We start from the raw sequence: 16,274 nt of genomic DNA, 5'->3' as shown, positions 1-16,274 counted from the left end.
TCACCAATGAATGGATGGATGGACAGATGGATGGATGAATGGATGGATGGATGGACGGATGGACAGACAGACGGACGGATGGATGCTTGGATGGATGAATGGCTGGATGGATGGATGGTTGGATGGATGGATGGACAGATGGACAGATGAATGGATGGATGGTTGGATGGATGAATGGATGGATGGATGGACGGATGGACAGACAGATGGACGGATGGTTGGATGGATGGATGGATGGATGGATGAATGAATGGACAGATGAACGGATGGATGGATGGACGGATGGATGAACAGACGAATGGAAGGGGAAGAAGACCAGCCTGGACACGACAGGGGAGGAGACTGAAGAAGCAAAAGCTGGAATGAGGACACTGAGACGTTTAATGGCGATAGAGAGGCAGAGAGAAGTGCTGGTCAGAGGGAGCAGATGCAGAGTCTGACACGCCTTTTACACGACAGTTCAGGTGACAGTTACCACAGAAGAGGGGACATGTTAGCGGTAAGCGAGCCAAAGGATATTGGGACTATGGTGTTGCATGATTAACAATACGATGTAGAAACATTTCAGGGTGATCAAAGGAGGTGGGCAGAGGGCGGTATGGACTGAACGTACCCCTCCAAAATTCATGTGTTGAAACCTAAGCCCCAATGTGATGGTATGCAGGTATGTGGCCTCTGGGAGGTGATTAGATCCTTAGGATAGAGCCCTCATGAGTAGGATTAGTGCCTTTATGAAAGAGGTCCCAGAGAGCTCCCACACCCCCTCGGCCATGTGAGGCTGCACAGGAAGAAGATGGCCATCTGTGAACCAGAAAGCATGCCCTCACCAGACACCAGCTCTGCTGGTGCCTTCATCCTGGACTCCCCAGCCCCAGCACTGAGAGAAATAAATGTCTGCTGCTGAAGCCAGACAGCCTATGGCATTTTTGTTACAGCAGCCTGAGCAGACGACGAGGAGGGGGAAAGGGTCAGACACTAATGTTCTTAAAAAATGTCAAGTTGCTAACAACTATTTCATAAACTCAAGTAATAACATGGATGAGTTTCTTTAAAAAAAAAAGTGTCAAATAGTGACACTGTGACAAATAATGATTGAGAGTTTATATTGATTAAAATTAGTGAGAAGAGAGACCATGACGATTTCAAAGAGGCTTGGTCACCAACAGAGAGGATGGAAGGAAGGCCTGGAACTGGCAGCAGGGAGTGGAGGGAATGCTGGCTCCTCCATCGCAGCCATTTGAGATGACGTGAGCAGCTTCACTAGAGGGCTCGAGAGTCCCAGTGTCATCGAGGGACAAGAGTTCCGTACAAACGAACAACCAGGAGTGTCTGAGGAGAGAAAGCCTATGAGGGAGTTTGGTCAGAATGGACCTAAGTTACAGATGCACCAGGACAACAGTCATGGAAGCCGTGAAGGTCAGAGTCTGGGAAGAGTCAGGGAGGAACTGGGTAGGGACAAATGGACAAGAGAGTGACTGAGGAGCTGAATACAGGGGACAAGAGCCCAATACCTTAATAAATACTGATGCTACCAAACAGCGTAGACCAAAGCTATCCGATGGAATCTGTGACAACAGAACTGTTCTACAGCTGCACTGCCCAGTACAGCGATCAGCTACTTGGAGTGTGGCTGGTGTGTCTACGGGAAACATGCAGCAGCCTCAGTGGACTCTGATGCAGCCCCCAACACAGCAATGAATCAACAAGACCCTCTGACCATTCAGTGCTTGCCACACTGCCTGGTCACAAAGAGCTACTGACTGCCATCATTATCGTTCAGCACGTGTGACTTAGCATCCACAGGGCCAGACCCATTCACAGCCAAGGATGCTGTCTGATACACACACATCATCCGTTATCTGTGGCGTGCCTGGAGGTTCTCAACACTCCCCAGGCTCAGGGGAGAAAACTTGTGTCGGCCGTCACACACGGACCCATACGCGTGGTGTTAGGTTTTCACAGCGTTCAAAATCATCAGCAAATGAGGAGATGAGGCATGTAAGCCTCTCCAAAGAAGACTTCTACCAGTAAATCTGTTTCATTTTGCAAAGTCAACATTAACAGATTGGTATTCACTCTGTGTGTTTGGAAGAAAGAGTTTAGTCATGGAAGAGGAACCATGGAAATACTGGGAAAAGAAAAGAGGGCCGATTCAGCATGCCTTCATTTTGGTCTTCTGAGACTTGCCTTGGTTTTCTCGAAGTTGGCCTCCTCAGTCATGTGCATGGCTTGTTTCACCTGCTCATAAGCTCCGGCTTCTCTCTGCTGCACATCTGTCAAGCTGCTCCTGACGGAGACCAGCGCAGACATTATGTCATCCCTTTCCCTGTGGGCAAGAGAACATTTGAACAAGAAATGGTCAAGCGATCGTGTATTCCTAAGTCATGAAGAGAAAGGCATTCACACACCCTGGAAGAAGAGCCAGGATGGGCCGGCTCGGCGTGTCGTGAAGCATGCCGGGAGAAAGGCCCTCTGTCCTCCCTTGGTGAGGGGCAGGCAGAGCCGCCAGAAAGGCTGGGCATCGATGGCAGGGCTGCATCTGCCTGGGACAATGACCTATTGTGGTGAGGACGGCCCCACTGTGGGCCGCAGAGTAGAGCCCAGAAAACAGGAAGTTGGTTGAAAAATTAGAGGGGTGGGGGGCAGGGGGAAAAAGGAATAAGACAGAGAGGGTGGGAACTCAACTTCAAAGTGGAAGTTAACATCTCCAGGGGCCACTAAGACCTTGTCTACACTGCTGACTCTCCCCCACCCCATTTGTCTGAACAAATAGGTCCTTTCCTGTTTGTCTTCCTCCACGGTCCCCTTTTCCTCCCTTCTCTTTCAATGAAGTTTTTTGCCTTCCTTATGAACACATTTCTTCTTTCAGCGGGTAGGACTGCCAAATCCCTCAACTACCCTGGTCACGCAGTGAACAGTCAGGATTTAACAAAACCTCTTCCCGCTGGCTTTGATCGCTGCTTGGCCCCACACCCTTGTCAGCAATTCTCAGAAGTCCTCGAAGCTAACCATTTCTTGGGGACAGATGCAACCAGATGCCAAAACACTCTGGCGTGCAAACTAGCAAAGATCCAACCTCCTGGGTTAAATAAATCCCGTAGAAGATTTTAGGATATTTGGAATTTATCCATCGGATAAAAATGGTCAGTAGACCAAAGAGAAAATGAGGTAAGGAAGTTTCTATGCACACAAAGCAAAAAAAAAAAAGTAAGCTGGATGGTTCTGCTGCTATTCCACACTTTGTTAAAGAGTTCAAGTTCTAAACTGTGGTTTCAAATTCAGTTCAAGTAACTGCTTGCAGTTTCCTTTTTTTTGCCAAGTCCTAAACTACGAGGAAAGAGCCAACTCTGATTTTTTTTTTTTTTAAGTTTAGCAAGCTTGAAGGAGGAATAATCTCAAAGGTTATAATCTCTAAGTTTGAGTTGCTTTCAGAATTAACCAGTGACTGGATTTTAAAAAATGAGAAAAAAAAATTTTTTTTAGATTTTATTTATTTGACAGAGAGACAGAGAGAGAGAGCACAAGCAGGGGAAGCAGCAGGCAGAGGAAGAGGGAGAAGCAGGCTTTCCTGCTGAGCAAGGAGCAGGATGCGGGGCTCGATCCTAGGACCGTGAGCCAAAGGCAGATGCTTAATTGACTGAGCCACCCAGGAGCCCCTAAAAAAAGCTCTTAAAATGGTTTAAACTATTTGTGGTATTTGGAAAGCACTCATATTTTAAGAAATATGTAATACTGAACAAAGTTACAATTATTAGCAGTTTCATAAAAGCCCGTTTTGTTTAAAAAAAAAAGATTGCTTCAACTATCGTAAAATTCATGGGAGCATAGTGATCTTCATTCTAGAATTTCCTGCTGTGCTCTGATTTGAAAAAAAATAACTGACTCTTCAATTCCTTTGTTCTAAAGGAAATGAAAAAAAGGAGTTAATTATTTTGATCAAATACAATCACAGAATGGTTACGTGAAAGAGGTTAAATCATTCTAGTTAAGTCAAACACAGATTACTGGAAGGCAAAGTGAATTTATATTTATTTGCATTTCAAAAAAGCTCTAGCATAAAAGAAGACTCACTTCATTGAGAATATGCAGTCCAACTAGAACCTAGGAGTCTAGAAGAAAATAAAAATTCACTCTTAAAGACAGCAAGTCAAAAAGGGCATCAGATTGCTGTAAGTTGGACCGAGAAAGGCTTCAGTTGATGATGGTCTTTGTGCTGCCGTGTGCTCACTGAAGCCAAAGTTCTGACTAAAGGGAATTAACTGAAAAGCTCAGTTAATTTTGACAGGATCAAAATCGATAAATCTGCTCCTCACAGGAGACTTAACGCTTAATATATTTAATCTCTTTTCAGTATGTCCTCTGGTGGAGAGGAGTCTGCCACCTTTGCAGATACTCAGTGGAGTAAAGGACAAAAGACCAAACGAACGGGCAGTGACTCCGCTATAGCAGGGCACCAAGAAAGGTAAAGGAAAACTCCTCCCACTTCTAAAATCTCAGGATCTAGATTTAAAAAGTCATGAGGCTGTTTAGAATTGGAGACTCAAGAGTTTAGTTTTCTCGTTCAGAATCTTGCCAGACTATCAACTCATCAAGTTCAGAGGACAGACAGTCATCAAAGATGAACACCCCAAACACTGATGTCCTGCTCAGCTCATCACCCAGCAGTGAGCCCGGGCATGGTGATACCGAACATCTGTACGGCCGCCGGAATGACACACTCCAGTTTTCGGGAAGAGAAATGCACCACATGCTTGAAGGTGGCCCTCAGATCACCTGGAAAGCTCCGGAGAGATGCCCAAATTGCACACACACTTCCGGGCCCAGGAAGCCATCTTGATAATTTGGGATCAGCCAGTCAGTTGCTACATTTTTGGTTTTGTTTTGCTTCAGCTCGGTTGGCCCACCTCCAAAGGGCAAGCACCTGAAACAGACCCAGCTCTGGGCACGTTAGGCCTGTCCTCAACACGAGGCTTTGCTTCCAGTCCCACTCCCAGGTCACCTTCTTGGGTTAGCCTCCCTTTTATTCAGCCCCAGCCCCACGCCACTCCACATTATCTGGCCTTCGGGAGCAGCCCCGCCCGGCCATCCAGGAGAGCGACCCAGGCAGCCGCAGGCCTGCTCCAGAGCTCCCAGCCCACAGGCCCAGCCCAGAGCCAGGCCCAAGTGTGCTGCTCCCGGTGGGAAGCTGTACAAATACACGTGACCGGCCAGTGTGAGTGTGAGGTGGCAGTGTGCTAGATTTCCATCTGCAACGGCGGAAGGTCTGCAGGTGCTGTGAGAACCCCATCGAAGCGTCATCAAGGAGTTTTCCGAAGCAGAGCCAGCGGCACAGAGTCAGTCACTGCTGCCACGTTCCCTGAAAGGATCCCCGTGAGGGCAGCTCACGCAGAAATCAAGGCAAGGAGCACGGGGGCAGGGGGGGAGGTGGGGGCAGTGCTGGCATAAGCCAGCGATCAAGTGTGGAGTATTTAAGGAATGTAGTGCAACAATCAGAGCAACAAGGACGAGAAAGTCCCTGAATAATCTGGGTCAGATGTTTAAAAATAAGGTCTGATATATAGGCACGAGCTTCATCTTGAAAGATAAGGTGCCTAAGGAATGCCTGGAATTCCTCAGTTATTTCACAATGAGAACCAGTTTCAAGCATAACTAAGAATTATTAGTATTACTCCTGTCATTCAGAAGGGAGTCTAGAAGACTCCCTGCTTGGCAGGGAGTCTGCTTCTCCCGCTGATCTCTCTCCTCTCATGCTCGCTTGCTCTCTCTCTCTCAAATAAATAAATAAAATCATTTAAAAAATTAAAAAAAAAAAATCACGAGCTGGTCTAAAGGCCCAGGAGAACACAGTAGGAATCACTTCTCCTCTCTGAACCCTGCCCTGAAACTTCTCCGAGGCACTATGGAAAAGGACCTAATTACAAAGCAGTTCCATCCTGAGGATCATGCGAAGGTGTTTTATCATTGGGCAAGAAAGAGTTGTTCTTGTCGCTCTGACTCATCTCAAGGCATAAAGAGGATAAAGAAGTTCGGAAACACTGTGAGGACTTCAAAGCGACCTCTAAAATGTATCCAGCGTCATCAACAGTTGTCAAGTGTACTCTCCAGAAAGTCCTTACGGCCCTAACACAACTCCACGAGCATACTGGTGGTCTGACCTCCAGGTCATGCCTGATCCTGTCCCTTTCAAGCGTTCCAGGCACTCTTGTCCTATATGCGATACATTCTATGCTAAAAGTTCAACAAAGGAACTTACAGCTCATGTCATAATGCCACATTTCAAGGAGAGGCCAGGAGATTCATTTGATTCACTTTTTAAAATTCCCACTTAGAGTCCTTCAGGAAATTCCATGATATAGCTCATTGCAGGGTCCGGGCTTCTAATTATGCAGAAAACTAAAAATCCAGACCTAAAAAGTGCTGGCAGCATAACTCTTCAAAGGCAGCATAACACTCAATATTCAGCCTCCTGCATTAATAAGTTGAAAGAAGCTGACCACCAGCTGAGGCCAAAGGAATCCTATAGACAAAGGTTTCATTGACAATAAAAGCAGGAGCCTTCCACTGCACTGTTAGGAAAGCAGAACATGAGCTCATGATATGCTGACAAAGCAGAAAATTGAACAGAGAAGGCTGACGTTTATTTTAAAAGGCTGAGCTAAAATGCAGGATAGAGACAAAGGAATACATAACCAAGGAAGAATCTAATTTCTAAAAGACTGCCAGCCTTCAAGTCAATGTAAACATTGTAGCTTCCTCTTAAATTATGTTTCTAAAGACCTACAAGAATAATCTGAAGGCAGCAGGGGGGAAAAAACCCTTCTTCCCTTTCTTGGCTTGATTATGATAGACCACTTAGTTAAACTCTTGTTTCTCTTCATCTGTGTGACTTTGAACATGCTTTTTGCCCTTTTTAAATGAATTTTTCATTACATTTTCCTTGTAAATGTGATTACCAACATGGTTAAAGACCCATCTGACACCTACTTTCGATTTTGATGCTGTCTTCCCCCTCTCCAGAGGTAATCCCTGTTAAATATTGGGTGCTTATCCTTTCAAACCTCTTTTTATGCCTGTATATGAGCCTGGAGAAAATACATGGTATGGTTGTGTAGGGACTTTTTTAAAAAAATAAAAATACAAACAGGTTTCATTGCAGACATGTCTTTTTCATCTTTATTTTTTTCCTTCAACAATATATTGTGGGACATAGTCCCACATTAGTACCTACAGATCTACCTCTTTTTCTCTTCTACTATGCATAACATAATTTATCTAAACCTCTGAAGTATATTTAGGTTGTTCACATCTAAAAGAAACACTTCTTGCTTTCCTCCACGATTTCCGTACTCGCAACACTTCTGACACCTTACGTGTGCATTTTCCACACCAAGCCATTTTCTAATTCTCAGTTGATACTAACTCAGTTGGGACATGAATTTCCTGGAGTCAGCACAGACCCCAAGGTTAGGGCTCAGTCCCATAAGACTGTCCCCCACTTCAGGCACCAACTGCAAGTCCCAGATGGTCACCTATACTTCTGGACAACTGGCCCTAAGTCAGGGGTTCTCCTGACCTCTTCCTCAGCCTTGATCATTTGTTACAACAGCTCACAGAACTCAGGGAAGTGCTTTACTTCTATTTTCCATTAACTATCAAGGAGACACTGAGGGATAAGGAAGAGAGGCACAGGGCAGTGCCTGCGACGCGGCGGGGGATGAGGCGTGGGGTTTCGGTGCCTTCTCTGGGCGTGCACCCTCCCAGCCCCTTGATCTGTTCACCAAACCAAAAGCCCTCCAAATTCCATTGTTTAGGGTTTTTAGGGAGGTTCTACAGGCATGATTGATAAAATTATTAGCCACTGGTGATTGAACTCAATCTCCAGTCCCTGCCAACTCCCCAGAGACTGGGGAGTAGGGGCTGAAAGTGCCAATCCTCTAATCACATGGATGGTTCCCCTGGCGACCAGCACCCCGCCCCCCCCCCCATCCTTAGTGAGTTTCCAAAAGTCATCTCATTAACATAAACTCAGCTTTGGCTGATCTTGTAAGAATAACAAAAGATGTTCCTTCCACCTTGACGTGCCAGAGCTATTTCAGGAGCAGGGGACCAGAAACCAAGTGTCACAAAGGATGTTCCTATCATTCTTATCCTTTAGGACATTACAGGGGTTTCAGGAGCTCTACACCAGGAACTAGAGATGAAGACCAAAATATGTATTTCTTATCATATCACAATATCACAACACCAATTACAAATAATGCTGTGAAAGCATTCCCTAGAACCGCCCCATTATGCACAGACATAGGTTCTTTGGGATAGATTTTGAAACATGTAACACACAATTCAACTACTAATGGATAATGCTAAATTACCCTACAAAGTACTATCAACTTACAGTTCCCACCAGCAGTGTGTGAAAATGCTCACTCATGGCCTCCCCAACCCTTGTCACTATCAGTCTCTTCAATTTTCGCCAACATGAGGGCTCAATTTTTTGGAAATCCGTATTTCCCTGAATAATAACAGAGTAAACACCCTCTCGTAAATTGATGTCTTCCTCCCTGATTGCTCCCCAATCCTTATTCCTTATCCACACTGCAACTAGGCAGTTGGTCCTGTGTTTGTTTCAAAGGTCGTTCCTTAGGAAGTATACCAACTTTTTGTTAGGTAACATGCAAATATTTTCCCCAGTCTCTTCATTTCAGTTTGCATCATTGTATCATAAGAAGTTTCTTTTTAATGAAGCTAAATGTATATATATTATTTCCTTTATGGCATTCATTTTCCATTCCATGTTCAGGACTTAACCTAGCCAAAAGCCATAAAGATAATTTTCTATATTTCCTTTTAATGTTTTTATAGACTGAGTTATATTTGAGTCTTTTACCATCTTGAATTTGTTTTTGTGAAATATGGGTCTTTTTTTTCAAATGTAAACAGGCAAATTTTTAACTCCTCTGAGCCTCAGTTTCCTTAGCCACAAAACAGGTGTAATATTTACCTCACACATGCTTTACTAAGGTTAAAAAAGATTATGTTTTTAAAGTGCCTGGCAGAGTCCTTTGGTATAAAATAAATGTTTGCCACATGGTAGTTGGATCTGAAAATATATTTAATATGTACTTAATAAATTTTACAATTATACAAAATACGTAAGAATGGGGAACCTAGGTGGCTCAGTGGGTTAAAGCCTCTGCCTTCAGCTCAGGTCATGATCCCAGGGTCCTGGAATCCAGCCCCGCATCGGGTTCTCTGCTCAGCAGGGAGCCTGCTTCCTCCTCTCTCTGCCTGCCTCTCTGCCTACTTGTGATCTCTGTCTGTCAAATAAATAAATAAAATCTTAAAAAAAAAATGTAAGAATGATTTAATAATATATTTAATTAATGTAATATTTAACAAAAAGCAGGACCATCAGCTCTGATCATAAAAAATTGTCAGTCCATACAGGAGAAATTCAGTTTTTATGTAACAACCAACAGTTTAGTCATATATGGAAACAACAGCTACCTGACATCTTGATTGCTTTCTAACTAGGAGAGGTACAGAGGAGTTTTAATATTTATAAAGCATTTATTATTTTGCAGGAACTATTTTAAGCACCGTGTAGGTATTCTTTCAAAGAACCCTCAAAATAATGCTATGAAGGTACTTTTTTTTTTTTAATTTTATTTATTTATTTGACAGAGAGTGAGAGAGAACACAAGCAGGCAGAGCAGCAGGCAGAGGGAGAGGGAGAAGCAGGCACCTTGCCAAGCAAGGAGCCCGACATGGGGTCTGATCCCAGGACCCTGGGATCATGACCTGAGCCGAAGGCAGTTGCCTAACCAACTGAGCCACCCAGGCGCCCCTATGAAGGTACTTTTATCTCCATTTAAAAAATGCAGAAATTGAGGTGGAGAGGTTAAGTGACTTTCATGAGGTTGCAGAGGCAGCTAGCAGTAGAACTAGAATATGAGTCGAGGCGGTTTTTGCTCCAGCACAAGGCTAAGTGCCCCGGTAAAATCCCAACACCTGGGTATTATTCCCCCAAAAAAGAGACGTCCAGACTCAGAGAGGTAAAGTAACTTGTCCAAAGGTCAAAACATTGGGTCTGACTTTAACGACCAAGTCTTTCCATTCTCCATGCCAGTTCGAACCGGAGGAACTCTGACTGCCAAAATGCCTTGTCTATGATCAGCAAACCCTCACCTGAGTGTGTGCCCCAGGCCAGGTCCTCGGCCAGAAGCCAGGGACACAGAAATAAATGCACCACAGATGCCACCTCCAAGTACACGCAATGTATTATAAAGTCATAGAAGGAAGGAGCCTAAGTCGGTTGAGCACAGGATGGGGTGAGGCTGGCGAGAGAAGACTTTTGGAGGCGGTGACGTCTGGGCTGTTTAAATTGAGCCCCAACAAGCAGAGAGGGGAGACCTTTAGCACGGAGAAGGGGCAGGGGCGGGAGAACACACACTATGAACCACCACTGGATGGCATCTTAAATAACAATTCTCCAATTCCCCAGGATAATCTCTCAGGAAAAGGCGTCCAGGGAGCAGTGAAGATAGAACAAAAAAGAGGCAGACAGAGAACCGCAGTATTTCAGCCTAGATGAAAACGTGAACTGTACAAAAGCTCATCTGGAACTTGTCCTTAGTCATCTTCAAATACTGACAGTGGATCTAAGGGTGCTTCCTCCAATGCACTCCCCATGGCAGGCATGTGATGAAGACGTGATAAAAACTCACCCTACCTAGCCTTCTGCTGGGAAATCCAAGATTTGAAAAAATCAAAACAACTCCTCTCAGGGGCACCTGGGTGGCTCAGTCAGTCACTGGTCACTCAGTCAGTCAGGACAAGTGAAGTCAGTCACTTCAGCCAAAGTGACTTTGGCTCAGGTCATGATCTCAGGGTCCTGGGACCGAGTCCCACATCGGGCTCCCGGCTCAGCGGAGAGACCGCTTCTCTCTCTCCCTCTGCCCCCACCCCTGCTCATGCTCCTTGTTCTCTCTCTCAAATACCTAAATAAAAAATATTGAAAAGAAGAATTCCTCTCAGATTCTTTTGTTACAAATAGTGCTGGATTTGCAATTCTAGACTCGTAGACATGAACAGAACCGTAGAGATTAGCTACCTCAATTCTCTCAATTCGAGATGAGACCGAGTCCAAGAGAAGTAAAATGACTTGCCCCAGTGACCTGGTCACACACAGCTGGTAGCACCCACCTGTCTTCAAGAAAGCTCCAGCGAAATAAAATCTATTTTATTTGAAGCTGTGCATCAATCCCACGTGAGGCAGCACAGGGATAAAAGAACACAATGATCCTTTAAAGACACAGTTTCCAAGTTGCAAAGCCTCCGTGTGGAGAGGCGTACTTACTTGGTCAGTCTCTCAATAGTCTGCACGTGAACGTTACTATGGGTTTGGGAGAGAACAGCTTCGTGCTGAGCACATTTCAAACAAAGGCCACCCACACGGTTAGACATATTAGCAGCGAGAAGAGACTCTTTATGCTTTAGTCGCTCTTTAAGATCTTCACAGGTTTTCTGATATTCAGCTAGGTCTTTCCTGAAAAGAAGGGAAAGAAAATTCTAGCAAATGACCAGGTACACTACTGTCACCTGTATCACCCTACATGTAACTGCTACTATCACTTCTGGTTGCTTACTTTATGAGATGCTCTGTATACAAAATCTAATTAATTCTTACCACAACCCTGAAATGTGTGATTATCCTAATTGACACTCTGAGTAAAATGAGACTTGAATATATGAAATAATTAGCCCAAGTTCTTGTAAGATTTTAACACAGATTAGTCTGCCTCTTGATACCAGCTCTTTTCAAAGGATCCATCTCCATTATGTTATATTATTCACTGTTCGAAAATAAAACTCCAAGTACAAATCCTAAGTCATTTCTCTTAATAAAAAGGCCAGGTAATGTAACACAACATCTTTCAGTTGAGGGAAATATCCTAGTCCGAGTGTTAACCCTTAAATGTGCAGAGTGCCTTAGAAGTTCATGGATTTCATTCACGAGTCATTTATTGTTGCCTATTCTTCTTTAGGAGGAAAAAAAAAAAACCCCTAAGATTATCTAATCACAAAGTTCTATAAAGAGCTATTTCAAAAGCAAGTGGGCTACTCTCTTCTTCTAGAAAGAAGTTATAGAAAATTTAGCAGTCATAAAGATTTATAAGTAGCAGCTATTAGCTGGAAATATGCAGTTTGCTAAAAAAAAAAAAGGGGGGGGGTTGCTGAGGAAGTGTGTGTGTGTGTATTTACCTTGTTTTACTGTATGAGATAGTCGATGAGGTTCTCCCTGCTGACTTTTTAAAAATAAAACAACCAGTGTATGGGTTGTATTCCTGCAAACACACACGCACACACACACACACACACCCCCACACACATACACCGCCCTAGGTAAAGCTTTGGTAAAGTCAGCTGGGACAACTGAGCTTCCCTGCACAGACATTCCTTTCCTACTGTATATTATATATATTTTTAAAAACTTACTAGCTTACAAAGGAGAAGACAGCCCTTAAGTGCTTGGAAAGCAGAGACTTTGTCTCCAGCTCAATCAACTCTGTTGTCAGTTCCTATCACACTCAGGGGGCTGTAGCTATCTTAACTTGCTATCACAGAAGAGAGGCCAATAATCTAGACTCCTGGACACACGACCTCCACTCTGGGATTCGGGGGCTCTCAGGCAGCCTTGAGGGGGGAGGAGAGATCTGCAAGCAATCTAGGGGTTAAAAAAGCTAATCTAACCACTGTCTGAAGTGGGGTGGGGGGAAGCCGTTTTGCTCTATGCCCGATAATATCTTCAATGTAGTAAGTTTTCTTTTTAAATACCATATAGAAAAAGTCTGACTTTCAAAGACTTTGTAAAAAGAACTTTGGAAGCACATTCCAAGATCAAAGGGTCTCCATTATTATTTCTGTCAGTTTCAAATTCAAAACCCTTAGGTAGATTTGATTACCTGAAATGGTAAAAAAAAAAAAAAAGAAAGAAAGAAAGAAAGAAAGAAAGAAATAGATACGAGAAAGCCAGAGTTTCTAAGAATGGTGGTTTTTCTCTCTTTCTTAAAGAAAATGACTCTAAATAATCTTAAGGTATACTAAAAGGAAAAGGGAGAAGTAGAAGGTTCAGGGAACAAAGTCTACTTCACTGCAAAGCAATATTTTAATGTAATTAAAGATGGCACATTTGACTTATGAACGAGAGAAAATCAGTCACACTGCCATTACTTTAAAAAATGAAGAACCAGGGCATTTGGGTGGCTCAGTCGGTTAAGCAACTGACTCTTGACTCTGGCTCAGGTCACGATCCCAGGGCTGTGGGACTGAGCCCTGTGTCCAGCTCCACATTCAGCATGGAATCTGCTTCAGATCCTCTCTCTCCCTCTGCCCCTCCCCCTGCTTGAGCTCCCTCGAGCTCTCCATCTCTAAGAAACAAAACACAAAAACTGAAGAATTGAAACACACAGAAATAAAAATATAATAAAGAGAGATAAAAACCAAGAAAGTAAATATTAGGTCACTTTATACGTTAGGTTTCTTCATTAAAAAATAAAAGTCTCTATAGAAATCCTAAAACTAATCAGGCTAAGGTATAAAGTACATAAGAGTGTATTAAAAAATGAATGATAATGTACATGAAAGCCATGAGTTCTGGTTCTAGGTATGACTCTGCTTATGTCTCCAAACAATATGTGGCCTAAAGATTTTATATTTTAGTGCAAATTAGAACTTACTAAAACTATAAAAAGAACTTTAAAGTTTATTTGATTGAAATACATTTCACAGCCATTATTTAAAATAAGCTTTAACACCCCCCCAAAATCAATTCCTGGTATCATTTCCTGCCTACAGTACATAATAAATCACTAATCGTTAATCTGTAATATATAGTCCTTATTGAGACTTCTAAAAAAGTGTCAGAAAGTACATGAAACCTTAATGTGTATACAGAAGTCCTCCCCAAACCACAGTTTCCCATTCCATGATTTGAGTTATACAAGGTCAACCGAGGTCCAAAAGGAGATGATTCTCCTTCTGACGGACCACAGGAAGGTCAGTGGCAGCCTAACGATACGTCACAATGCAAACTTCATTCCCCCCACTTCATTTCATCACATCATCTCGAGGAGGATCAGTACAAGACAATATAATATTTTGAGACACCACATTCCCATAACCTTTATTACAGTATATTGTTATAACTATTCTATTTTATTATTAGTTATTGCTGTTAATCTCTTACCATGCCTAATCTCTTACTAAATTAAACTTTACCTTAAGATACATATATATATATATATGAAAAAGCATATATATATGAAATATATATATTTCATATATGAAAATATATATATGAAAAAACAATACATATAAGGTTCAGTACTATCTACAATTTCAGGCATCCACTGAGGGTCCTGGAACATATCCCCCACAGAGAAAGGAAGACTAGTATACACATATTCTTCACATATAGAAAAATACTCAAACTATTATTGTTACAACTTTAAAAGTTAAATAAAAATATTTATAGAGGAAAAAAATACCTGTTTGTAATTTGAAAACTAGGAAGTTTATTTTCAGTATTTTATTTTAAAAGCATAATTTCTATCAGAGCAGCTAGTGATTCTTATTTCTATGAAAAAACATAAATATTTCATAATTGATGAAGGGATAAAATTTTTAATTTAGCTCACAGTTCTTTGAAATGGGACTTCACAATTTTATGCCCCTGTTCTTTTAATAACTTGAGGATATTTCTTATCTTGAACATAAAATGTCATCAAGTAATTCCTAAGTTGAGTAGAACTGGCAAGTCAGCAAACATTCAAATATATTTTAAGATCATTATGCTTTTGCTATAATTTTTAATGATACTTTACCTCAAGATTTTCAATTGCGATTCCAGGATCTCACCCTTTTCTTCATAAGTAAGTTTTAGCTTCTCCTTTAGAAAAGAAATAAGTGTACATTTTCTCCATGCTCTGTGCTTTACCAGCAAGTTTTAATTATTATTATCCTCAATTTTTGTCCTTTTACCCAAGAAGAAAATAATGTGTCCTCTCAAGAAACACTTTCCCTAGTTTTACCCAAACTTTTGTACTTTTACTGAGTACCCACTCTTTGTGGACTGAGTCATAAAATGGTTATTACTGCCCTCCCCGTCAATTTTTTTCAAAAATGCATATATTAGATCTTACTTCTACAAGTATGATTCTGAGAAAAAAACTATTTTATTTTATTTTATTTTAAAGATCTTGTTTATTTTCCAGAGAGAGAGAGAGAATACACAAGCAGGCAGAGAGGCAGGCAGAGGCAGCGAGAGAAGCAGGCTCCCTGCCAAGCAAGGAACCTGATGTGGGACTCGATCCCAGGACCCTGGAATCATGACCTGAGCCAAAGGCAGGGGCTTAACCAACTGAGCCACCCTGGCGTCCCAGGAAAAACCAATTTTAACCTATAAGGCCCATGAGGGCCAGGATCAAACCTTACTGGAGCCCCCACTGGGACTGCTGTGTACTGACATACAGTAAATGAGGGCTGGATCAGTGATTAAAGAAAAGTTATAAATCACAATAAATGACAGACCAAATGGATGTCCTAGCTACGAGGGGCTGCTGGCATCCCACTGTTCTTTCCTTCAACAAATATTTATAGGGTATCTGAAATGAAGATGTCTTTCATCCAGGAGCTTATACTCTTGGAAGGAATAGAAAAACACGGGACAATTTTAATTACATATAATTCACTCCAGGGAGGTATATAGAAGGTAAACTGAAATCAGAGATGCAGGAACTTATAATTCAGCTTCCGAGAAGTGAAGAAGGCTTCCTGGAAGAAGCGTTAATACTTAAAGGAATAACTTCCAACAGAGCACAAGGCACAGAGGCTAGAGAAAACAAGCTGCATGTTTGGCCGGGGAGTGGATCAGTATCCACTCACGGATCCAGTGCTAGATAGAAAAATGGATAGAAACGGGTGAATAGGTGAGAATGGGCCATGAGGAGAAAAAACATACAAGACCTTTACCCTGACAATGCATGTAATCTCCATGTAGCAGAGGCATTGGATGGACATTGAAAACTTTACCGGATTTGAATCTTAAGTCACTCTGAAGTATATATAGAACAGAGAAGACCAGAGGTGCACTGCATCTACATAGGGAAGAGATATGCCCCTACCCACCCCTGCTTGTGCTCTCTCTCTCAAATAAATAAACAGAATCTTCAAAAAAATAAAATAAAATAAAGGACAAGATGATATAATATCAT

At 42.3% G+C, this 16,274-nt stretch overlaps 1 protein-coding gene across 14 annotated transcripts in view; it reads right to left on the bottom strand.

Moving 5' to 3' along the window:
• The window catches only part of SDCCAG8 (SHH signaling and ciliogenesis regulator SDCCAG8), a 229,343-nt gene that overhangs the window by 172,711 nt on the left and 40,358 nt on the right, over window positions 1–16,274 (bottom strand). For 13 of the 14 annotated variants that reach the window (XM_059146681.1, XM_059146682.1, XM_059146686.1 and 10 more), the window contains 3 exons: window positions 14,886–14,950; window positions 11,360–11,548; window positions 2,188–2,326 (listed from right to left, as the gene is read on the bottom strand). In XM_059146681.1, the coding sequence (XP_059002664.1) occupies window positions 2,188–2,326; window positions 11,360–11,548; window positions 14,886–14,950 (393 nt within the window). The remainder of the gene's footprint in view (window positions 1–2,187; window positions 2,327–11,359; window positions 11,549–14,885; window positions 14,951–16,274) is intronic. The other variant, XM_059146688.1, reaches the window with a different exon arrangement.

Source organism: Mustela lutreola, chromosome 14 (assembly GCF_030435805.1).
Source record: "Mustela lutreola isolate mMusLut2 chromosome 14, mMusLut2.pri, whole genome shotgun sequence".
Classification (NCBI taxonomy): domain Eukaryota; kingdom Metazoa; phylum Chordata; class Mammalia; order Carnivora; family Mustelidae; genus Mustela; species Mustela lutreola.
This window is presented reverse-complemented; position numbering and strand designations above follow the sequence as displayed.